At 45.8% G+C, this 25,647-nt stretch overlaps 1 protein-coding gene across 2 annotated transcripts in view; it reads left to right on the top strand.

Annotated features, from left to right (window-relative positions):
• The window catches only part of LOC146196740 (uncharacterized), a 49,027-nt gene extending 25,285 nt beyond the window's left edge, over positions 1-23,742 (top strand). For both annotated transcript variants that reach the window (XM_084598488.1, XM_084598489.1), the window contains 10 exons: positions 1,118-1,227; positions 2,294-2,874; positions 3,008-3,108; positions 5,287-5,551; positions 6,211-6,370; positions 7,129-7,297; positions 9,040-9,152; positions 18,602-18,902; positions 20,173-20,452; positions 23,429-23,742. In XM_084598488.1, the coding sequence (XP_084454614.1) occupies positions 1,118-1,227; positions 2,294-2,874; positions 3,008-3,108; positions 5,287-5,551; positions 6,211-6,370; positions 7,129-7,297; positions 9,040-9,152; positions 18,602-18,902; positions 20,173-20,452; positions 23,429-23,609 (2,261 nt within the window). In that variant the 3' untranslated portion in view covers positions 23,610-23,742. The remainder of the gene's footprint in view (positions 1-1,117; positions 1,228-2,293; positions 2,875-3,007; positions 3,109-5,286; positions 5,552-6,210; positions 6,371-7,128; positions 7,298-9,039; positions 9,153-18,601; positions 18,903-20,172; positions 20,453-23,428) is intronic.
• The last annotated feature ends 1,905 nt before the right edge of the window (positions 23,743-25,647 follow it).

Here is a 25,647-nt window from a genome sequence, read left to right as displayed (position 1 = left end):
CTGCTAGGGAAAAATGTACATAGGGTTGAATTTAATAAAAAAATTGAATGAGGGAAAAAGCAAAAACCGCGAGACATCTAAGCAGGAGGTGTGTATGTGGCTTTTTATTAAAATAATGCAAAAACGCAAGTAAGGAGGTGTTTGCCAGCCCGATATTTGTTATATGAATACTTAAAACTCCGGAACTGGAGCGGTGGAAAGAAAGAGTTAGCGAGGGAAAGGGAGGGTAAATTATAGAGGTGAGCGATAGCGAGAAAGGATAGAGTAAGATAAAATAAAATACATGCATAATACACTATATTGTAGTTCACAGTATGTTTAATTAGAAAACGTTGCAGGTATACATACGCTGACAGCATACATATACCGGTCCGCTTCTCGCAAGTGCTTCATGTGTGTCTTGAGATTATTATAAACGCTAGGTATATTTCAGTACACCAGCCATCATAAAGCGTTGTACACTGGGCAGTGTATCTCTTTCTATTGCTGAGGCGACACTCCATATTTTGGATAAAACGTCACATCTCCATGAGGCGGCTCAAGGACATAAGCTCAGGCGGAGGGTAGAAGACCTTGTGATCGGCTAGTACATTATAAATGGGTTTATAAGAAAGGAAAGGCGCAGTATCCGTCAAGGTCACTTGAAGGTGAAAACCATGCATACCCGACGGCTCGAACTACCAAGCGTAGTGAAGCGTTGGCTTCAAAGTGATCCAGTTCTAGTACGTCACTGGCAATGACGTGACGCAGTAGAGGCGCGAGGCTCAACTATCACACTGACTCCGCTAATTCTTAGAATCGGCCGCTTAAACGTGCGGAACCCTTGGAGACGTGAATGCATAGATTTGTAGTAATGCATGTATTCAAAATGGAGATCTGCTACTCGTCCGAGAGCATGTGCAGCTATACTTTGGATGCAACTGGAGAGATTTCAGGATCGAGTAAGAAGGGCAGAAGTGGAGAGACTGCTCTTGATCAAACTATTTCGTGTTACCCTGAGCACCCATCACTGTAGTGCAGAATGGTCAGGGTGATTTTCGATATGATTTTCTTTTTCATTTTACAATGCAGAAAAGAATGAAGCAACCTTTTTTACCCCTTTTTTTGTTCTCAACAGACACGGAACTGAAGCCAATACTGAACGCCAGAGTTTTCCCTTTTTGCTTAGCACGTGTCTGCTGGTTCGGCTGGGACGACAAGAACAGGGACTACTGCTGCAGTGAACTGGTATGTACTGAGCGCCTTCTCTGATCACTCCTCTGAGCAACGGCGCTCAAGCATGCCACCTTAAGCCCACTATGCTTCTTGAATTTTCTTTTACACTGGCATTGCTTACAATCGCATGCCACATACAGCACGCACGTTCTTTACTTGAGCTCTGCATCCACAATGTTCCGACGCAGAGGCCGTGCTGATGCCACGTATAACAATCACATTCTTTACAGCAGCTCTGCGCTTGTAATGTTCCGATGCAGATACAGTACTGAGAGAGTGTTCATGCCTCGTACAGCAATCAGGTTATTCACTGCAGATCTGCACTTACAACGTTCCGATTCGGAGAAGGTTATGAGGCCGTGCTGATGCCACGTGCAGCAATCAGGCTCTTTACTGCAGCTCTGCACTAACAATAATCCGATAAAGAGGCGGTGCTGAGACAGTACTGATGCCACGTACAGCAATCGGAATTTTTACTGGATCTCTGCGCTTGCAATGTTTTGATACAGACACATTGCTGAGATATTGCTGATGCCGCGTGCAGCAGTCAGGTTCTTTACTGTATCTCTGAAGTTACAATGTTCCGGTGCAAAGACGTTGCTGATGCCACGTAGAGCAATCGGTGTCTTTTGGAGCTCTGGGCTTACAATGTTTTCAGTGCAGAGACAGTGCTGATACAGGGTTATGTATGCGCTGACTGACTAGTGTTGGGAACAATAAAATAAAATTGGTACTAGCGAGCTAGCTTTGTAATGGTTGTTTTTTCGCACAAATATAGAACTCTTCCGCTTTCCGCAACTGTACCTTGAAAACCCTCTCTCTTTCCAATCTTTCCACTTTCACTCCCACCTTCCTCTCTTCCCTTACGGCGCGGTTGAGGCGTCCACAAAAACAAGTGAGACAGTGACCGCGCCTTTCCCTTCCTATAAATCAATCAATCAACCCTGTTGATACAATAGGTCATGTCTAATGGGGCCTTAGACGTAAGCCACGATTTCTAGGCATAAAGTAAGAAGTAATATTTTTCTAGGCGGCATTAATGAGTTATGCGGGCTCCTGCTCGAATTTTTTCACACAGGTTTTGAAGGCTTATGGCTTGAAAGACACGATCAGTGTCATTGGCTACGCCGTACTTGGAGATCTGGTCGTGGCTGTGGTACGCCTCACTGATGGCCAGGCTGCCCTTATCGGTGACAGCGAGGGAGGAGCCTACATCAGTGATACCAAAAATGGCGACAAACGGGAATGTTCGCAAAACGTAGCCTTCTCGAGTCGTCCAGTGGCTCTGGAGATCGACGAGATGCAGTGCGCCTTCGACCTCGACGCGTTCTCCACGCAAGACACAAGCTACGAGGTGGCGCTACTGCAGCCTTTGAACCAGGAGCTTCCATCGCCTTCGCGAGTTAGCTTCATCATTTTGGGCTCCACCAGCACCGAACCCATCACATACAGCGAGGCAGTTCACCGCTGCACTTTTTCTCTACACGACGCTTTGCTCTCCTGGAGGGACACATCTGCCCCAGTGGCAAGGATGGATGTGAGCGGCATAACTGTGTACGGTACAAGCTCGGGAAACGGTCGCCCTCTTCTGGTCATGGACAATAAGACAGTTAAGCTAAATGTCGTCTTCAGTGGCTACTACCAGTCTCACACCACAAGGTTCGTTTTCCTGCAATTTTAATCTGTTGTATCATGCTGAAAAACGTAATTTCAAACGTCTTTGTCTGCTTTTCACTCACTGTAATTTTGTTCACTCGTCTGTGTCATAAATGAAATCACGTTTCTACTGCAGGTCAAGCAGGCGTTGTCGGACATGGTCAACGGGCGCTACTAGCGGGAAGCGCATACTCTCGATCCCACCGCAACGTGTCGGCGCCAGTAATGACAACCCATGTAGGTTTCATAAGAGTCGAAAGATAGTTCAAATTTACATAGTCCAATCGCTATGCACCCTGATCATCTTTAATGCTCTCAGGGTCGTTTTATGGCCACCAAATACAGCAAAAAGGAGGGATATGCCATCCTATAATGTGTAGCCATTATTCATGATGGTGTGAGGGCTGAACTTGACGTTTGGCTCAGTACTGAACATTCAATTCCTGCTGCCATCAGGGTAGTCTGCATGCGCTATTGGTCAACGTTAGCAACATTTTCCTTTTACTCTTCATGTAAAGGAATGAACAGTCATTGTTAACTTCTACATCGTTAGTTATGAGAACTATAAGGTTAAAAGCAATTCATAAGGCGGCAAAGCATACTAGTTTGAATTTGCCACCGCAGTCACTGCATAACGCTCACAGCAGACGTGCCCTTTCCACCAAGCTCCCCGCGCGTCTCAGGCGCTCTTTTTTTTTTTTTTGCTTTTGTTGGGGAAAAACGCTATATTTGTTCAGAGGTTGAGAAAACGTGCACTGAGTTCTTCGCTTCAAAAATTGATATTGCTCCCTCTTGTTCTCATTTTTAACTCGCTATTGGTAGTAATCTTCCAACTAGACTTATTAAAAAGCCCATCCGTGAGGTTTGTAGTCTTCTTGTTTACCGCGACTGAGAGTTTGTTACTCGACAATAATTTTTCCCTATTTGTAGAAAACTTTGACATCGTTCGCTGAAATACCGGGTGTGCGCATCAACGTTTATAGATATTTTGGCACTATTGTTGGCAGCTGGTGGGAGGTTGCTGCGTGCTCCCCCGCCCCCGTCCCTTTATGCCTTGTGCCAGAGATCATCAAGGTCACCATTCAAGACAGCATGGTCTCACTGGTGCTGCTGCGACGCAATGCAATCGCCACTTTGTTGCTTGCTTTGTTTGTTTGCACAGCTGCGCCGTTACGTTAACCGATTGGCGTCACATGGATAAGCCCAATCCGGCGTATATACGGCTTTTAAAAAAATATTGCCTAGTTACATATAAGATTTAGTTTAGTTTATATAGGGTTTAACGTTCCAAATCGACTAAGGCTATGATAGACGCCGTGGTGGAGGGCTCCGGAAATTTCGACCACCTGGAGTTTTTTTAACGTACACTGACGTCGCAGAGCACGCGGGCGCCTTGCTTTTCCCCTCCGTCGAAAAGCGGCCGCGTAAAGCGGCCGTATATGTGGTTTCCGTCAAAGGAATGCTTTCTGATAGTAAGTATATTCACATCGTCAGATGTTAGAGCCAAGTATTTGCTTCTAAGCCGTGTGGTGGGGCGCCTGCAACATTCGTGGAAGTCATACCCTTCGGCAAAATTACGTTGCTGTGGGTGCACTGTGATCTGGTGACTTTTGACGCACGGTGTAGGCTCCACTGGACGCCTGGACAGCGGGTGCACTCTTCAGTTGCTAGTCAATGCAGACAGTATACGACAGCTTTGATGACACGGCCAGAAACTAAAGGGTCAATCTGTTACTCTGCGGTGTCCACTGGCACATAAGCATACGAAGGATCCTGACGAGGAGCTAATCGGCAGAACATCGTCGTCTCACACGTTATCTTTTAACCAATCGTCTTTATGAAGTGATACGCCCACCTCGACGCATAGTTCCTCCGAGCATTTGCTCGTCAGGATATTTTTCATCTTTCTGGTAAACGAAAGGTTCCCGGTCAAGGCAACGAGAACATCTGTTACTCTGCGGCGTCCACTGGCACATAAGCATACGAAGGATCGTGACGAGGAGCTAATCGGCAGAACATCGTCGTCTCACACGTTATCTTTTAACCAATCGTCTTTATGAAGTGATACGCCCACCTCGACGCATAGTTCCTCCGAGCATTTGCTCGTCAGGATATTTTTCATCTTTCTGGTAAACGAAAGGTTCCCGGTCAAGGCAACGAGAACCTCTGGCTCTGAAGCATACACTACTTGCGAACTCGTACTATGCTTATATTGAAGGGTGGGACATCTCATATTTTACTTTTTTATGTTTCGCCGATATAATCGGGTCAGAGAGCAAAGGTGTCCCACTAACGTGAAGACGATCGTGCTTGAATTTTAAAACCAGAAATGATGTCAGAGCATGGCATATCGTGCATACAGTAAACTAGTCGCACGCGCTTAACCGCGTCTAAATTCGTGCGTATCTGTACTAGTCCATGGCGCCTCCCGTGGGGCGGACCACAAGCGGCTGCTGGACGGCGTCGACGAGCCCTGCGTGAGGGACGAGAAGACGCAGCGCTTCCTGCGCACTCACGGTCGCCTGCTGTTCCTGGTGCGTGGTCCTTCTACCTGGTCCAAGAACGCTGTGGTGGCCGAACTGGAGGCGCTGTACCCAGTTAGCCGTGCTTACTTGCCCGACAAGCCTCCTATGAAAGACAGCGCCACCTTACGAGAATTGCACGAACTCTGCCTCAACAAGTGAGTTTATTAGACATTCCAGCAGCCAGTGGGAAAGACTGGAATGTGGAACGAGCGTAGCTACAGGCTCTCGGAGCTTAAATGTACGGCGTGTATAAACCTCGAAAATCGAACAGCTTTATATGCATAATTAGGCAGAGTTGTGACCTTAATTAGTGGACAGCGGCCTTCAGACTGTGTGCAGTGTCCCCATCCTTCGAAACACAAAATCTTCCAACGCCTATAAGTCTGCTTGTAGTGCGTACGCACTAAAAAAGAAATCGTCAGAGCGGAGCGGGTCGGAACCCAGGAATTCCTCGTGGGAAGCGGGTACGGAACGTCCTACCTATCATCGATCTCTGTTTCTTTTTTGCACTCAAGTTATACAATATTCACACAATAACCGTCAGGTGTATTTGACTGACGTAACGTATATGACTAAAATTATTTTATTGATCTTAAGGTTTTAGTGTTCGGGAGCCAGTCAAAGCTAGATCCACATTTTTATTACTTCCCGATCACTCTAGGTGTAGACTACAATCTACTGTCACGTTGCACATTGCAACTCGTGGTCTCCACAAACTTCTGTTTGCGCAGAAGCTTCCCCAAGCCTTACTCGATTTATGTATGTTAAAACCATGTCGGTTTTTCTCATTCACTCTTCGTTTCCTTACTTTCAGGGCCGAGAGCTTCATGAAGGCTGACGACGCAATGATAATTAACAACAACTCGAACTTCATGGTGTGGGAAATATCAAATTTTCTAGCGCTAGCGTCTAGACACGGCTACACGGTCATTATCGTGGACTTGCCTTTTCAGCAGCACACCTTATATCGCAAGGTAATGGTCCTCACTTGTCACTTACATTCTTTCTCACAACTAACCCTGAAGAATTTGGTACGATCTTTTCACTATAAGCTACCGCGACATACTAGGCTTTGTAAACGTTAGGCTTAAAATGCAGCGTATTCTAGTGACGTCTTCCTTAAGATTGTGACAGCGACTCAGAAACTAGAAACAGGTTGTTGTTGTTGTTGTTGTTGTTGTTGTTGTTGTTGTTGTTGTTGTTGTTGTTTTTTTTTCAGTCTGCAATTAGTTACCAGGATGGCCTAGTAACGAAGAACTACTTTTAAGGCGAAAGCATTATTTGGCTGTTTGCAAAAACATGTCCGCAAAATGTGGAAGCAAAATCTCACATGTGATATGACGTGACATTAAGATGAGACTGGTAGTCAGTAATGTGTATGTAATAACAAGTGGTATATAAACGTCATGTCATGCCTAGTCATCTCATGTGAATCATTATAGTTTAGTCATGAGTCAGTCACTTGTCATGGGTCAGTAAGATCGGAGATCCAATGTGCATGATTATGGAGTAAATGACTCGTGTAAGCCAAAGTCATGACCATGACTAGAGTCTAGTCATGACTCTCAATAGTGCTGAGTCATGACACTCTACGAGCTACTAAAGAGCAGCCAACGCCCATGCTTTCGCATTTCTCCAATCCAGATATCTGCAGTGCCCTCAAAGTTTGTTTATTACAATAGCACTGATGACGCCTGCCTCGCGTCATTAATCACTCGTTCTGTGTCTCTAGATTCTGAGCGCAGCCAACAAGGAACAAGACGGGTCGAGCACAGCTATCAATAGGAAACAATGGGAAGATGTCCACCCGTTCGCCATGGGCTGGTCCCCGAGACCCAAGGACGCGGCGCGACTTCTGAGCCGCTTCCGACAGCTGAGGGCAGCGCTTCATAATGAGGATCGTGAGTACAACTTGCTGTCTTTTTTTTTTTTAGAATGCAGTACTTACGTCATGTGGCAGAACACTTGTTCCAAGAGGCCATCACAAAGAGCACTCGCGGATTTCTGGCTGCCGCAGTGAAAAACATCTTGCTGCGCGAATATACAGATGGTCTAACTATCGAACCATGAACAAACCCGCGCCTCTAACAGCCGGGCATTACGTCTTATGCCAAGGAAAACAATCGGCGAGGGAATCTTGTATATCCAGGGGTGTCCTCAAAGCCTTGGGCACTCGCCTTTCGACACCATAGCGTTTAGGAGCCCAAGTCGCAGGGAATCCGGCATCGACGTGGTTGGCATTGAGCTAGAACTCCTGATTGGTCAACAAGATCGCGCTATCGCAGCCACGTCACCTCACGCGGGAATTTCAAACACCTCGCAACGCTCACGTTAAGCGTGGCGCCATGCGAGGAATGAAAGTGAATGAAATATGAGATGAAATTATCCACGAAGGTCGATCGTACTATGTCTGCAATAATATAGCTTTGTGAAGAAATTTATTTCGCTTAAAGAAGACTATCGAATATTTTAGGTCCAATTCCAACCCAGTACTGCTATGTTGTAAACCTGACGCGCTGCCGATTAAACTAAGTGACGCAATCAATGGACATTTGTACAGATTGGGGACAGCTATCGGAGCGTTTATATGGATGTCGCGTGGTTTTCACGTAGCATGCTATCTTATGACCGCACCAAAGTAGTAATTAAGCGACTAGCGAAGTGCATGTTGATGTTTCATACACTCTTTTGCTTGAGTGGATGAATGGCAGTTAAGTGCGTCGCGTTTGAAACGAAGTGATGACAGCCACGAAATGGTACAGTGGCGCCGGCACGAATTATACTTTATATGCAGTATTTTATGTGCAGTAACTTATATTTTATGTGCAGTAATATCCGCTTCAAATGGTCTACTCGATGTGTTGGTGTGTTTTGTACCTTGTGCTTTCATGCTTTTTTGAATTTATGTAAATGTATGCCACTCCTGCTTGGGCGCTCAGCTTGCAGTATATTCAAAATAAATAAAAATAAAATAAATAATAGAAAAATTGGCCACCAGTATCTCTGCGATTTGATGTTCGGTGCTGCTCCAACATATGGTGCGACGAGAAAGTACAATTTTTTTCTTTGTCTTTGATTCAGTTCTGCGTGGTAAACCTGCGCCAAGGCGAATGAATGCCAATTTGATGCCTTCAGCGTTCTCCGTTCGCCGGTGGGCTTCGCAGTATACAGTGTCCGTCTATGATTTGTTGGTGCGGAAGCACCTAAGCGGATCACAGGCCGCTGTCGGGTCATGTCCTTTCTTGTTCTTTTAAGCCTCACTATTATTACTTACTCACCTTTTTGTTGCAGCTTAAATGCCGCTTTAATTTTTACCCACGTTCCACAGTGCTGCGGAAACAACGTGGTGCTTTTATGCGTCCTTCACCAGCATGAGTACTCAGTCAAAGCGAGAATCAGAGGTTTGAGCTAGAAGTCTACGGCCTTTTGCACACATGCCTCAGTTATGTTCTGCGATAGAAAAGCAATATAACAATATCGGTATAGATTCGGCTGTCACATACAGTCTTATAAATGGCCTCGTGCTAAAGTTCTCTTTAAAAAGGCACAGACTGCTTACAGTAGGTACAGCAGACGGAATGAAACTGGGTAGGTCAAGCGCTCATCTCTACTTCTTGCTTTGAAGAGGGGAATTTTCTTTCAGGGACCCTGGCTCCACGAGATGTGTCTAGCAGTCAAGTTTTCCCCTTCTGCATGGCAAGGCTGTGCCGGTTTGGTCGCACCACCGAGGACAGGGACTACTGCAAGAGCGAAAAGGTATGTATGTATGTATGTATGTATGTATGTATGTATGTATGTATGTATGTATGTATGTATGTATGTATGTATGTGTGTGTATGTATGTATGTATGTATGTATGTATGTATGTATGTATGTATGTATGTATGTATGTATGTATGTGTGTATGTATGTATGTATGTATGTATGTATGTATGTATGTATGTATGTATGTATGTGTGTGTGTGTGTGTGTGTGTGTGTGTGTATGTATGTATGTATGTATGTATGTATGTATGTATGTATGTATGTATGTATGTATGTATGTATGTATGTATGTGTGTGTGTATGTATGTATGTATGTATGTATGTATGTATGTATGTATGTATGTATGTATGTATGTATGTATGTATGTGTGTGTGTGTGTGTGTGTGTATGTATGTATGTATGTATGTATGTATGTATGTATGTATGTATGTATGTATGTATGTATGTATGTATGTATGTGTGTGTGTGTGTGTGTGTGTGTGTGTGTGTGTGTGTGTGTGTGTGTGTGTGTGTGTGTGTGTGTGTGTGTGTGTGTGTGTGTGTGTGTGTGTGTGTGTGTGTGTGTGTATGTATGTATGTATGTATGTATGTATGTATGTATGTATGTATGTATGTATGTATGTGCCAGCGAACAAAGTACTGGCTGTCAGTGACTGAACACTTTCCCTTCTTCTGTACCTTTCTTACGCAGTTTTATGGTGCCTCTAAGTCAGTGGTGGCAGGGAATGGAAAAGTTTATAATTTTAACCGAGTCCAGAAATCTGTAATATAGCCGCTTAAGTTACACATGGGGGATTTTTGGGTTTCCTTTGGGATGGGCCCAACTCAGCGGATTTGGCTTTCAGCTGCTGAATCCAAGCTCGCAGGTTCGATCACTCCATGGTGGTCGTATTTTTATTGGAATTAAACACCGAAATTCCGCCGCAATGACCGAGTCAGCACACGCAGAGGAAGCTATGTAGGCTTAGTTAATCCTAAGCTCCCAATTACGGCATCCCTCATAGTACATGTGTCGACACAGTGCGTGACACCTGTAACCTGAATTACACGTTGACTTTTTTTAATAAAGTTTTACCAGCAAATGGGGCTTGGCAAGCGTAATTTCCCGCAGTGTTGGTGACGGTCTGGTCGGCTACATCGTGACCTAAAGCACAGTTTTACAATATTTAATACACGAAGACGTCTATTCTGTCCTTGCGCAAATACTTATCAAACACTACTAAAACCAAAAATGACTCGAATCCATCTAAATGCACATGACATTGAATATGCTGTTGTGCTGTTTGCTCCATTTCAACGCTGTTTCAATAGTGCTCGCAGGCAGGTCTGTGTCTTTTAGCCCTGCTTGGACCCGTTCATTGCGCGCAGACTTATCCATGCTGAGTTACATGTCACGCAAGTTTCGCTGTGTTGCAGTCGCGCAACGATGCGCTATCCAAGTTCAGTTTAAAATCGGCCGCCGCTCTTCAGCTAGCGCGAACGCCTGACGCATAACTGTAGCCTTCGTCGAGTAGGAGTCACAATATAAAACGGTACCGTTTTTCTCCATCGCAGCCGAGTATTACGGTTGCCTCATTAGAAGACGAGCAGACGCGCAGCAGGTGCTGCAATCGCTGTTCACCAGCTCGCGTTATCTGAAACTAGATATTCAGATGGCGTTACAGGCTTTACAGAGTTTGCATCGTTTGCTTTGTACGTTATATGGCTCGTAATGCTAGGCTTTGTTTTACGAACTCGCCTTTTAGGTCCATCAGATATGTGATGCTCCCTATTTGACGTTGCAAATTGGGCGCAGGAACGTCTGCTGCCAGTATTTACACAACATATCTGATTGTTACCTTATTTAGATCCAAGAATCACTGCTCCTGTCTGTTTTTCAGTAAGGTGCCCCTAAACAAGTAGAGAAACGAATTTAATATTTTTTTATTCTGTCTTAGGGATGATGAGCATCACATTGCTAAATATGAAAAACACCCTCTATTGCGCGAAAAAGCGGCAAATTCATCGTAATAAATTTTCCTCGTCTGTTTCCGCTCTGGTTTCAATTTCCGAACGACAGGTGTCCCGTCACAGACGTGCTGAGTTCATGTGCGGCATACGAAAACTGCAATATGGTCACTGCTCCGTTCCGTTTTAATTTGCACCAATCCTCACGCAAGCCTGTGCGAAAGTAGATTTCACAAAAAAATGATAAGCAGCGATTATGCATCAGTTTTATCGCTCGCGTGACGAAAACACGAAACCAATTCTGCACGAGAAAAATAATTCAGTTATAAACTTTTCAGCTGTCATGAGTGGATAGCGCATGCTGCGTCGTGTACACTAGTGCCTTGCTTACTATCCCTAATCACAACACGCAACGAACGTTTTGATTTATCTGCTCATTTAGGGTTAAGGAAGTATCCTGCGCAAACCAGTGGGGCACATAAGGCAATAATGCATTGAAGACACCGTGCTGCTGTCGCAATGTGACGTAACACAACATGTAATGGGCACATAATAAATAAGATACTTTATGAGCACAGGTAAGATTAATGCCCTTCGGCGAATCGAGCAAGGTACGCGTATTCAGTGTTTACGTCGTTTTTAGAAGTGTCGTCTTCTACGTCTGACTGGCAGAAACGCCGGAACCGGAATTGATGGCAACCGAACTGACATCGTTTTCGGTGCTTCCACCAATCAGGTGAGTCGAGGTCAGTGAGAAAACGACATTTAAAAAAAATTGCAGACAGTGGAAAAAATGCGAAAGCCTGAGCGTTGCTGCTGCACACAATATATCGCGCGCCCCTCGCGTCGAACACAGCAAGCGTTCTGTTGAACGCATCAAAGTTCACCGGCGTTCTATAATTTCTTTACAGTAAAGGAAAGGTGCAGTATCTGCCGCTCGCAGAATCTCGCTACTATCATCCTCACAGTAGACAAAGAGAATTATGTTGCGTGTTTCACGATACCGGGCGTGACGCAAGCTCGCAGGTCAGGGGTATGCGTAATCGTCGGAGACAGCAGCAGTTAAGACATCTGTTAAAAAAATGGAGTGTGTCTGTAGCAGCAATTCAGGAAACAATGTTGTCCTCCGATGAAGAGACGGAAACTGCTCTTGAGCCATTTTTGCCGGAATATAACATTATTGTTAGCCACGCTAGAGGCTTGTCCGGAGGGTGTATGCTATTCCTGGCCAACACGGTAGAGATGACAGCCATGTCTTATTGCATACATGACGAGGGGCGACTTATATGCTGTGACCTCACCATCTCAGGTGTGAAGTGGCGAATTATTTGTGTTTACGCCCCTGTAAAACAGCGAGACAGAAGGCATTTTTTTCTTTCATTAGTTAAACATTTGTGCACAGATCGCAAAATTATATTGTTGGGAGATTTTAATTGTGTTTGTAGGGATGAGGACCGATCAGCATTATGTAAGAGATATGACCCTAGCGCTGCATTACTTAACGATTTGGCTTGTGAATATAACCTTGTGGATGTGGGGCAGGAAAAAGGCGACAGTATTCATTTCACTCACTTTCAGTTCTCCTCTAATGCCCGCCTTGACAGAATTTATGTTTCTGCAGACACGTTAGCAAATGCGTTTGGTTACTGGGTGCGGCCCATCTTCTTCAGTGACCATTGTATGGTGTCTCTTCAGGTAGGGAGGTACAGCCGGCAGATACTTCACCCTCGGTGGGAGCTGTGGAAGATGAATAACTGTCTGCTCTCATATGAAATCTTTAAGCATGCTGTACCTACTTGTTTGAAAGACATATGGTCACGCCATGATCTGTCAGTTTTTCAAAAATGGGACTTGTTTAAACAGGAAACCAAAAACTTGGCAATTGAAGCCTCTGCAAGGATCGCGTTCCTAAAGAGACACCACCTTCTTGAGCTTGGGCGCACTCTAACTGAGCTACATGAGCTAGAGAGGGTTACCCCGGAAGCCTATGTTGAAGAAATTAATAACGTAAAGGCAGAGCTTCAACAATTTGCGACGGAAAGATACAAGGGGGCCCTAATAAGATCTAGGACTCGAAGGTTTCTTGACGAGCAACCTTCACGTCGGGCCCTCAGTGATGAAAGAGAGAATGCTCTTACGAAGGAAATATTGGAAATTCAGTATAGTGATTGCACATATAGTGATTCTCCGAGTATTCTTGCTGCTTTCTATGATTATTATCGAAAGCTGTTCGGCAGTTGTAAAGATCCAAATCAGGGTTTCGATTATAATTCCTTACTTGAGAACTTTCCTCGACTAGACGATGAGAAGTGTGCTGTAGTAGAGGGACCCACCACTTTGGACGAAATTAAACCAGCCATTTCAGACCTTCAGAACCAGAAATCTCCTGGCCCAGATGGTATTACTAGCGAATTTTATAAAACATTTTCGCCTTGTGTAACGCCTGTTTTGATGGAAGTATTCCAAGCATCTTATTATGTGGGTTTCCTGCCTCCCACTTTCTATTCAGGCCACACAATATTAATTCCCAAAAGCAAAGATACTAATCGGTTGAAAACTGTTGAAGGATATCGTCCAATTTCCCTCTGTAATGTTGATTACAAAATTTTTGCCAAGGTCCTTTGTTCTAGTTTGCAGCTGGTTATCATGGACATGATAGGTTCGCATCAGGTATGTGGTATCAGAGGGCGTAGTATTCAAACACACATCCATATTGCACGTTCAGTAATCGAGACAGTATCAGATGAGACAGGCCAAGTAGCTCTGATTCAAATTGACCTGGCGAAGGCGTTTGATAAAGTTCGGCGCAATTTCTTGTTCGCGATCTTGGAGAATGCAAACATTGATGACGTTTTGCTCAAAGGCATAAGGCAGTGCTATATGAACTCCTATACAAGACTAATTGTTAATCAGGAGCTAACGAAACCAATACCACTGGAATCATCTGTTCGTCAAGGATGTCCACTGTCTCCACTGTTGTTTGGCTTATATCTGGAACCCCTCTGTCTCACTATAATTAACAGTGCAGCCATCCGTGGTTTCTCTCTGGCTTAATGTGAAGTTAAGATTTTAGCTTACGTACGCGGGCGATATCGCCCTCTTTTGTTCTGACAAAAAGAGTGTACTTGAGGCTTTACACTTGACTGAACAGTTCTGCGATGTATCAGGCGCGGCCCTTAATTTAGATAAATCCAGAGGTTTTTGGTTGGGACTCTGGGGCGCTAGACCAAGCCAGTTTGGAGGCATATGCTGGGACTGTAGTCCTCTTCAGTACCTAGGGGTTCCGCTGCACCAAGTTCGTAACAGCGCAGCCTACTGGGATTCACAAATCGTACCTATGCGGCGACAAACGCAGGCTTGGATGGGTAGGGAACTCTCAATGTTTGCTAGGGCACAGGTCTGTAACATATTTCTGTTTGCAAAGCTTGCGTATGTCCTTCAAGTCCTGCATTGTGCGAGGAGGAAAGTACAAGTTATACACAGAATATTTGCAACTTTTGCGTGGCGCTCTCAATGGGAGCCCATGCGGCGTGAGAACTTGTTTCTTCCCTTAGAGTCTGGTGGAGTGGGCCTTGTTCACTTGTTTGTGCATCAACTTGTTTCCCGTTTTTTCTTTTTCAAATCGGCAAACCATCCGTTTCTTGTAACTGTGCTCATTAGGCGTCTTAGTCCACATTTGCCTTACTTATCCGCACCAACTGGGCAGGCTCGTGAGGGGCGTTTATGGGGATTCCTTAAGGAGGTTGCTGACACTTTCAATTTTCTCACTGTGCGTTTCTCTGTAGATTACCTGTATAGCCTCTCGAGAAAGCAGATGACCCAGGCTCTCACTGAGTCTTTGTTCCCTACACCGTTGTACCGGCACCCTTATCTGAGGTTTTTGGACACCACTGTTCTAAAGCGTGTTAGGCAAATGTGCATTCAGGCAGCTGCAAAAACGTTCTTTTTCAAATTATACACAGCGACGTTGCCTGTCAAGACATTTCTTCACAATAAGGAGATGTTTGTGCCCTGGTCGGTAAATTGTCGTCTCTGTAACGTGCTTGAGACAATTGATCATTGCTTTATTCTGTGCCGTGATGCAATGTTCTTTTGGGACATACTACAAAGAACTCTTAAAAAGGACATTGAAATTACGCCTTATACGATTAGATTTTTGCCTCCTGACAAAATCTCTGTCGTGCCTTACGATCTATTTGTCTTGATGGGACTGTTCAGCCTTTGGAAAAGCCGCATTATCGACAGGCATGCAGAGCCACCAAGATCGTCCAAATCCGTGTTTCGGGAGCAGTATGCTTTGGTGAGTAGTGTATATGCTGCACGTGAAGAACCTCCAAACTGGATGCCGTATCTAGACGCATGTGTTTGTCTCCCAGACTTTTGATGTTCTGATGATTGTGCATTGTCGGGCTGGGGATATGACGGCCTCGTATTAAGCAGCCCGGTAACTTTAGACATGGACATGTTTAAGTAAGTGGAGTTGTTCCTTTGTTACGGAAGTTTTTCCATGCAATAAAGAAAAAAAATACCGGGCGTGACGCAGTTGGTTAAAGCACTTTGCTGGGGCTCCGAGGGATGGAGGTTCGATACCCGGTGGAAAGAGATTTTTTCAGAATTTTATTTTTCTGACGACGTCGTCAGGGTGATTGACAAGTGGAACCCCGCGGTATCCCGCAGAATCTTGCGAATAAGTGGGACATTCTCGCGGACGCTCGCTGCTAACGCATGCGCACGGACATGCTGGCGAATCACGAGCCGTTAAAGGCTTTCACCTTACAAGGACGCAAACTCGGAGTGTATACCCTGGCTATCCCCTGATTAGGCCGCTACATCATCGCCGCTGCCAAAACCTGGCGTGTTCAACTGCCATTCTCTCGTGCTGCGTTTTGAACGTTGTCGTCTTTATCGACTTGCACCCGTACGTCAGCCAGTCCAAAGAAGGAGCACGCGACCGCTTTTATGTGAAAGCCAAACTTTGAACTCGTGTGGTCAATTCACTGGCAATAAACGTGCCTAGAAAGGCCATTTTCCAAGCATGAAGGAAATCACAAACCCCGGGAGATGTCGATCAACAGCTTAAATTATCACAACTCTGCATAAATTTAGTAGCATTGTCTGCTGCTGTCGTTTTGCCAACCAGTAATAGTCGTGCGACTGTGATTTCTTCTTGGCCTCCCGCGGCAGAATAGCGTTTTAATGTGACCCCAGGTCAGCCATATCATCCTCAGCGTCGTTTCAGGCCTGCGATGTCACCTGCTTGCTTCCGCTAATCTTACTGATTGTACCCTAGAGTGAGGAGAGTGGGGGGAGTGGGGGGTGGGGGGGGGGGGGGGGGAGCGGGAGCGGGAGGAAGTTCTGGAGGGTGCATGTGGATAGGTAGTAGGTGCAGGCTTTCTGGAGGGTTAGAGGTAGGCAAATTAGCAGTCGCTGACATTATAGAGTGTTCGAGATGATGGAAGGGTATCGGGCGGAGATTTCGAAGACACACACTGTTGCGCTCATCAACGCGACATACCACACCGTCGGCTTCTGGACTGGCGCCTGCTCGTCGAGAGCGCAGCTGCGGGGCATGCACTTGAGGGCCGGAGCGCGGTGCGTGACTTTTCGTTCATTTCCCGTGACCCTGGATCGCGGATCGCCTGGCTGGCGCGGATTTCAAGTCGCCGACGCAACCCCGCCCGCAAGACGACTCCGGATGCCCCGCGTCGGCAAGGCCAGCAGCGCTATTCGAACCGCAGATCATCCACGGTGTGTGGAGGTGTGTGTTTGTGTGTGTGCGCGCGCTGGGCTCTTGTGTAAAGGAGCCGCGGAGGGCAGGAAGCTCATTCCCACGGGACTCGGGTTGTCCGGCAAGGACGTACGTGACCACGACGGCGGATTTGAACTCTGGAATGTGCACGCGTGATGTTGTGCGTACAGGATGACGGGAGTGAGGAGGAACTGTGCTGGAGCCTATTGGCCCCGCCCAGAGAGTTTACTGCGTCCCTATTGGCGCAATGATAGGGGCTTTGTTTAGGGAGTCTATTTAACAAGCTGTCGGGGGTAATTTCAAGGGAGGAGAGACCAGTACAATAAAGATGTTGTAAACCTGGTTCGACTCCGGGTAGTACTCCAAGGTGCCCAGCAGGTGCAACTCAACAGACCGCCGGTCAGCGCAACCGAGCACGGCGGGTGAGAGGAGAACCCTTTCGAATGCCAACAGCTGAACAGACCGTTGCCCTCTGGACGAGCACGGCGGGTGACAGCGTGGAGAGCGGCTTCGAAACATAACTCACACTATGTTGTTCTCGCTGAATTAAGACTACACTGCTTACGCAGCTAAAGCTTGAAACCTGCTTCTTTTTCATGCGTCAAGCATGCGTGAACTATGCAGCGAAGCGCGGAAAAGAAAGCACAAACCCGCGCAGCGATAGAACGTGCCAATTCCTACACTTTTGCCTGCACAATTCTGGGAAAAGAGCAAGATTCGTAGGAAAACAAAGTGACAGAAAATTACAAGTGCGAAATTGCGAGAAATATTTCTGACTACTGTAGTGCACTGCCCGTAATTGAGTTTTTCAAGTCTGATAGGAGGAAATCTTGCTGAAGGCTTAGAACAAGCTACCATTGAGGTATGTGCAGCCCTTCACCAAAGTGTGAGCAGGGGGCCTACTTTAGAACAGTCTAGTGGTGCTGATTTAACAATAGCGGAGGCCCTCCCCATCTGAGAGGGTAGGACAAATAATCTTCTTAGCATCAAGAGATTAGGAATACTGGAAATGCATTACAGCCGCACGAACTGGCTCGGAAGCAGGCAGACCGCCTGGGCTCTACACTTTTGACAGACTGTACTCTGTACATGTGTATGTATGTATGTATGTATGTATGTATGTATGTATGTATGTATGTATGTATGTATGTATGTATGTATGTATGTATGTATGTATGTATGTATGTACGTACGTATGCATGTATGTATGTATGTATGTATGTATGTATGTATGTATGTATGTATGTATGTATGTATGTATGTATGTATGTATGTATGTATGTATGTATGTATGTATGGAGGCGAAAAGCAAAGCGCGCCTGTACTGTGCGATGTCAGTGTACGTTAAAAAACCCCAGGTGGTTAAAATTTCCGGAGTCCTCCACTACGGCATCTCTCATAGCATGAGTCGCTTTAGGACGTTAAACCCCACAAACCAACCATGTGTTTGTGTGTATGTATGTATGTATGTATGTATGTATGTATGTATGTATGTATGTATGTATGTATGTATGTATGTATGTATGTATGTATGTATGTATGTATGTATGTATGTATGTATGTATGTATGTATGTATGTATGTATGTATGTATGTATGTATGTATGTATGTATGTATGTATGTATGTATGTATGTATGTATGTATGTATGTATGTATGTATGTATGTATGTATGTATGTATGTATGTATTGTGCCTGTCGAACTGCCGCTGTATATAATCCATGCCATCAATTGACTTACGTAGGTCAGGAAAGCATACGGTCGGTGTGACACGATTCGTGTCTTTGGCTACGCCGTGGTCCAAGGATACATGTTCGCCTTGGTAGAGCTGAACGAGGAACAAGCTTCGCTGACGAGGATCACTGTTGGCGCCACTGGGGAAGGTGACGCGGACGCCCTGCCATGCCGCTTAGAAGCGGGCCTCAGCATGCAAAGCTGGGACGAAGTCTCTTGCATCGTCGACCTCTCCAAATTCTCATCGAAGGAAGATGGCAGTGAACAGGACGACGCTTTGCGCCAAGTCGGCCTCAGGATCAGCCTCAAAGGTATACTTGAGGTCACTTTCTCCGGATAAAGGAAGTATGCCTTGCCCTGTTCAAAATGACTCGTGGTCACTGGAGAAAGTTCGCGGAATGTGTATCGTGGAAACTGTGGTTTTATATGTGATTGTCTGATCAACATCCTGCTAGATATTTGTACAAGCAATGAAGAACACGCATAAAATATGAAACCTCTTACAGGAATGTCGTGTAGTATGCGTGTTACATTTGTTTGTTTGTTTGTTTCTGTTGGTTTTTTTTTTCTTTTTTGCTGCAGTAACAATTCACAAACTCGTTTGAGCCTCCCTTCCTTAGGTTGCCTTTCTGACAGCATGTTTTCTCTCACGGTTTTTATGCATTTGCTACAGCATGCATATTTCAAGTTCATTGTTTTAGGCAAAACTTAACTCTATTTCATTGCACGACTGCTTTTGTTTATTCGTGACGTGACGAAAATAAAGCCCTTACTCTAGAACACTTTGCATGGCAACAAGTATTCACGGCCAATAGCTGCACCGCTGGGCGGTGACCAGTGAAACTCAGGTGCCAACTTTGTAGAGCTGCATTATTTTGTTAACAAAGGAGGCTACTCTCCCTTCAACGCACCTTGTCTTTCTCGCCGAAAGTAAACTGATTATGTGCACTTCGTTATCAGGCCTTGAAGTGGGTAGAACCATACGCCTAGCACCTTAATATGCCGAAAAGTGCACTGATAGGGCCACTCAGGCCAAGCAACAGAAATGCAGGTGCCGTCACTTTAAATTGCTAAGCCGTTTCACGACGCCATTAATGCGAATATTATTAGCCATTGTCATGGCAACTACACACCCGGTGGTTTAGCAGCCACCGGTACACTAGCATCCCCTTTGACACCCGCAGTCTAGAAACTCACGAGTATACATCTGAAAGGTGGTAGCTGGCAAGTGACAAGGTTGCGCACTGATTGGTCAGTGTTGTGTGACACCAAGGTGGTACGGTCGAGTTGCTTGGGCAACTCCATTAATATGGAATTGCGGGGTGAGAATCGAACACCCTCAACAATCATGTGCCGCCGCCCTGATTGGCTAAGGTGTTCTGCTATGTCACAAGCCTGTGGCCTCACGCGGGTAATTCCTACTAAGCCCGGTATAACTTAGCCTGTAACTGACCTGACCATTCACCGTGAGCTCATCTTTTATTTAAACTTTGACCTCAACTAATGCCAGTACTGATCGCACTGCCACTGGCGAAACCGGGTTAAGCCTCTCCTTCCTTTTCCCATTGCTTTTCTTACAAGATGTAGAGGCGTCCAGAGTCACCTTCATACCTCTTGGCTCAATCGAGGGGACCAAGTTCAGCTACAGCGTGGCCGCAGCTGCTCCGTGGGCACTGCTGTCCTCGAGGCTGCGCTTCTGGGCCGCGCAGTTGGCACAGGGCGTGGACTACGCGGAGAGAGTCGCTGGCATCGACGTGTACGGCTGCACGAGCCTGGCCGATGGCGTCCTTCTTCTGATGGACAGCGTCACAGTGGAGTTGGACGTCGTCTTCACGGGATACTACCATCCCCACACGACCACGTGAGAGATATCTCGCCCACTTCGTATGCGTCCCAGATTCCTATGCATGGCTGTTTAAGAGTTCGTTACATCGGCTTCATTCGTTTGTTGCTTTACTTCCAGGAATACTGAGAACGAGCGGTTACTGTGACTCGACAATCTTGTTTTATAGTTTAGCTGGTGCCGTGAAACAGACATGTCTGTTTTTACAGCACGGCTGTGCAGAGTACTTTTTAATGCACTAGCAGTAGACCACCTTGACTTATGCCGGCCTGTGTGTGCCTGGGTGATCAGCGCCAGCAGCGCCTCTCGGGGAGACGAGTACAGCCGGGCGGAGGGAAAGGGTTATGACGTTAAAATAAATAAAATAAATACGGCCGCAACAGCTCCTACACTGGGTTTCGATCTCGCCGCGGCGTGAACCCCCCTTTCTGCCACTCTCTCGCACTATGCATTGCATGTCGTCTCTTTCTTTAACTTCTCTCCCTGTTATCATTATCCCTTCGCACGAATAGAGTGGGCACACCACTAATATGAGCTCCAAGGCCTCCGTAGTACCACAGATTGAACATTCTGGTGAGTCCGCTTGCCCAAATAAATGCAAGAATTTGTGCGTTTACGCCACGTTTAAACGCAGGCTATGGGCCAATTGAGCATGCGCGATGGCACGAAGCATCCATCTTCAGAGATGGATGCTTCGCGTGTCTGGTTTTTTGAAGCTTTTGGACAGTAGGCCTCTCTCAAAGGATTTACTACTAGGCGCTTTGCAGGGCAAGTGTGGTTATGCGATCTTTTTGCGCTTCTTGAGCAACACGGGACTGGAGAAAAAATACTGTGAGACAAATTACTGTTTCTGTATTTTTTGTTTCATACTTATTCTCATCATTACGTCACCCATCACGACCTTGTTCTCTTTTTCCGATTACCTGATGCATAGGAGTAGGCCAGATGCTCAAAATTCCGGCTGACCTCTCTTGATTTCCATTCATCTAAATATATCTATCAATCTATCCATTTTCACCCACTCCGTGCTCAGTAGATCCAAATATGCAGCTATCAGACTACCATTTTGAAGTGCGGTAAGTGGTCTCAAAAATTTATATTGCGCAACCACTGAGGTCCCAGTCAGCGTCACCGATTTTGTCGATCTTTGCCTGAAGCCCGACTGCAGTGGCTAGAAACGCTACGGTGGCTAGCCACTGTAGCGTAACCTTGAAACTAGCCTCGAACCGAAAGAGCAATCAAACGCAGCGTTCTAGCGCACAGCACATTTAGCAAGCATAGCTAAATCGGCTAAAATTTCGTGTGTGTGTGTGTGTGTGTGTGTGTGTGTGTGTGTGTGTGTGTGTGTGTGTGTGTGTGTGTGTGTGTGTGTGTGTGTGTGTGTGTGTGTGTGTGTGTGTGTGTGTGTGTGTGTGTGTGTGTGTGTGTGTGTGTGTGTGTGTGTGTGTGTGTGTGTGTGTGTGTGTGTGTGTGTGTGTGTGTGTGTGTGTGTGTGTGTGTGTGTGTGTGTGTGTGTGTGTGTGTGTGTGTGTGTGTGTGTGTGTGTGTGTGTGTGTGTGTGTGTGTGTGTGTGTGTGTGTGTGTGTGTGTGTGTGTGTGTGTGTGTGTGTGTGTGTGTGTGTGTGTGTGTGTGTGTGTGTGTGTGTGTGTGTGTGTGTGTGTGTGTGTGTGTGTGTGTGTGTGTGTGTGTGTGTGTGTGTGTGTGTGTGTGTGTGTGTGTGTGTGTGTGTGTGTGTGTGTGTGTGTGTGTGTGTGTGTGTGTGTGTGTGTGTGTGTGTGTGTGTGTGTGTGTGTGTGTGTGTGTGTGTGTGTGTGTGTGTGTGTGTGTGTGTGTGTGAAAATTAATAGCTACCGCTGCGCTACGCATTAGTCCCAATTGAAGGGGCCCGGCGCGCTGAACTACGCAAACGGTATGGCACGCGGAAAGTGATTTACTGAAAGGAAATGTGGAGAGGTGGACCGGTGGTACAGGCCCAGGTATGCTACTTCCCACTGGGAAAGGAGGAAAATCATAAGAATAAGAGTTATGGCGTGACTGAAAGGTGATGATGTCATTCATAGTACAATGAAATTATTTGTGGTGTTTCAAGTTGTTGAGGAGACCTCGTGCGCACTTGGCGGCACTCGTCTCACGCAACAGGCTGCAGGTTTCTTTCATACGCACCGCTTGTGATATCCAAACCGGCACAGTTCAGAATAGCGCTGCACTTTCACTGCAGGCACGAACGCGTAAATATGTACACCACAGAATGCGGCAAAAAAGCAGCACATGTATATCGTCCGCACACACCTACACGCGTAACGTTTAACTTACACGGTAGTGTCTTCACAACGCTGTTTTTCATGACAGAATAATAAAGAAGTCGGAGAAAAAGGAGGCGAAGGTGCTTCAACTGGACATATGGCGCGGTGCGAGTGAGGCATTTGCGTTAGTTGATCCATTTCTGCTATGTGTGCCGTTTGGGTACCCCTTGTAGGGCTTGCAGTAGGTCAACAGAGAAATACACCGCATGTGTTGGCAAATAACAGCACCATTCAGTTGCGGTGACCATTTGTATTACTAAGAATCGTAATCATTAGTTTTTATTTTTTCTTGATTCTCAGTGATCGTGAAGTAATCGAGGAAAGCCCGCCACACATACACGGAACCTTCTTCCTAACTGAGCCCTGTGCTAACACCATAACAGCTTGCATCACAGCATGCCATGTCTACTGAGATGCCCTCGTGGTTATATGTGTACGTAGCAATGCTTACGGTGCATGTATATTTCCTTACGGTTTGTTGAGATCATTGATTTTATATCATCTTTTTGTTGCATTATTGTCAAGCTTATATCAGAGAATACCACCTGATTTTCAAGATGGTGTCCACTGCATCACCGGCTTCCTGTATGAAGAATTTTCAGAAGAAAAAAAAAACAGAAAGAACAGTATAGTTGCTCTGCCATTATCTTGATGTTTGTACTTTTTTTTTTTTTTGTTCTTATCGTCCAGGCTGAGTGACCGCTCCTCAAAGTGGTCGAGAGGTTCCCATTTCAGCCCACCAGAACGAGGCACCAGGAGGCAAGAGAAACAAGGAGGTCCTCCAGAAGGGCCACTATCCTGGCGTAGAGCGCAACCGTCACTCTCTCAGGGACGTTCAAAGGAGCACACACAGGAGCGTCAGCTTTTCTAGCGTGCCTCGATGCCTTCGCCCCCACGAAGCTTTCCTGGCATCCAACGCCGCGGAGCGGGAACTGAGGACACAAGATGCTGCTGAAAATTTATACCTGTACATGCAAGGAAAAGTAAAATTGATTTAGAGCAAACAGCGAGCATTGTTGTTAAAGGAAAATGGTGGCCACCACTCCAGAATGCGAGTGCCTCGTCATAGAAAACAAAATAACATTTTCAATTCCCACTAGCTTATGTGACACATTTATCACGATATTATTAAAGGCTGTGCGACGTCGGGAGACCACATGACATGTTCGAGTTGGCAGGAGCCGCTGTCAACTCGGATTTCATCTTTGATCTGGGCGCAAAAACGCGACACGGACGAAACCTACAAACAGAACATACAAATTCACCGAATCCGATCTTTTAAACGGTGGGTTTTAGATGGCAAATGTAAGAAGTATTGAGCTTGCTGACAAAGCAACTATCATTTCCTCTCCTCAAGCGCAGGCACTATTTTTCAACGCGGAAGCGAGGAACGCAAACAAGAGCTCTAGCTTTGGCAGTGTTGCACTTGATGTATGAAACGCAGTATACACCTATCAAGACCACGCAGGCACGTTCAAATAGCATGGCTAAAGCGAGACTTTATATCTATGCCCCGTCTTCTTTCAGATAGTCCGGTAGCTTGTAATTATGTGCTAATGAGCAAGCGTGAAAGAACAGGACGATAGATTAATGAGTTAGTGATTAAGCGATGAGCAAAGTGTATGCTGGCGAACGAGGACAGATGAATGATGGAGCGACCGCAAAAAGCAACTTGCATCACGTGCCTCAAACGCCGCTGGAACTTAGAGGACGAGGGTTATCAGGCTGAAAAGAGGAGTAAAACTTTGCCCCGGACTAGTTGGGGCATACTCATTAGTAAGTGTTGTGCGCTAAAGAAACGGACACAGCAAAGGGATAGACGATGGACAGAAGCGTATCCGTCCTTCCATCATTCGTCTCTCATTTTCATGTGCTTTCTTTAGCGCACAGCATTTCTGAAAGAGTAGTCCCACCAACACGCAAATCCAAACCAGACACTTCAAAAGCTGTTGAGTGGGAGCTTCAGTAAATTAAATTCAATTTGGAAGGAATTCCAGTGAGTCTGATATCCCATGTTTTGTCCTGGCAGTAGTACTTGTCCCATGCTTCTCCATATATCCTGCGGTGTTAGAACCTTGCTTAAATAAAATCTTAGCAGTCACCAGCCATGTCATACAAGCAGTGGCAGTGGCCTGAATAGCTGAAGCCTGACACAAAGGACAAACTAAAATTGGGCAAGTATGCGAGTTAATTCGAGCCTGTGCCGTCTTGGACAAGGACGCAGAAAAATTCAATGCGTGCAGTTCTTGATAGTAGTTGTTGGTTGATGCTTTTTACTTATTTTTTCTTCTTTGTCGGTCCAGTCTCCTTTCTTCGCCAAGTAAACACGTCCATTGGACTGGACAAAATTTAAAAACAGTGTAAATAAGTGGATTGGGATATACGAGGAAAAGAGCACAGCGGAATTCAAAGTATGACAACGAACAGCAGCTGAGCTGGGCCGCCCTCTGATTTAGTACAGTCCGTCGTCCTAAGCGAACCCTCGACAGGATGTCCGTCCCCTTCCGTCCTCTTCCTACGTTTTGAAGCTATATCAGGGTGCCTTAGAACACGCAGCTACAAAAAGAAATTTAACCATGAAGATGGCAGATGTGCAGTATGTGGTAAATCTACAGAAACATTTACCCATCTTATATTCGAATGTGATGGTATCCATCCAGAAGTCGATGCAGGCGCAGTCACTCTTTCTGAGGCCCTGCGATTTAGAGATACCAGCGGCCGGGTGATCGAACATGCGTTGGAAGCTCGCAAAAAACGATTGGAAGATTGGTGGCTTAAAAGCAGAAAAGTAACATAATGCTAGTAATTCAGAAACAAACCTTCAATAAATAGAATTATGGTATAGTTAACCGATCTAAAACAATGATTAAGATATAGGGGAAAGAACGAACATGATAGCAACTGCTACC

Source organism: Amblyomma maculatum, chromosome 3 (genome assembly GCF_055883805.1).
Source record: "Amblyomma maculatum isolate TAMU_Amacu chromosome 3, ASM5588380v1, whole genome shotgun sequence".
In the NCBI taxonomy this organism is placed as follows: domain Eukaryota; kingdom Metazoa; phylum Arthropoda; class Arachnida; order Ixodida; family Ixodidae; genus Amblyomma; species Amblyomma maculatum.
The sequence above is the reverse complement of the archived record's forward strand: the minus strand, read 5'-3'. Positions and strand labels throughout refer to the sequence as shown.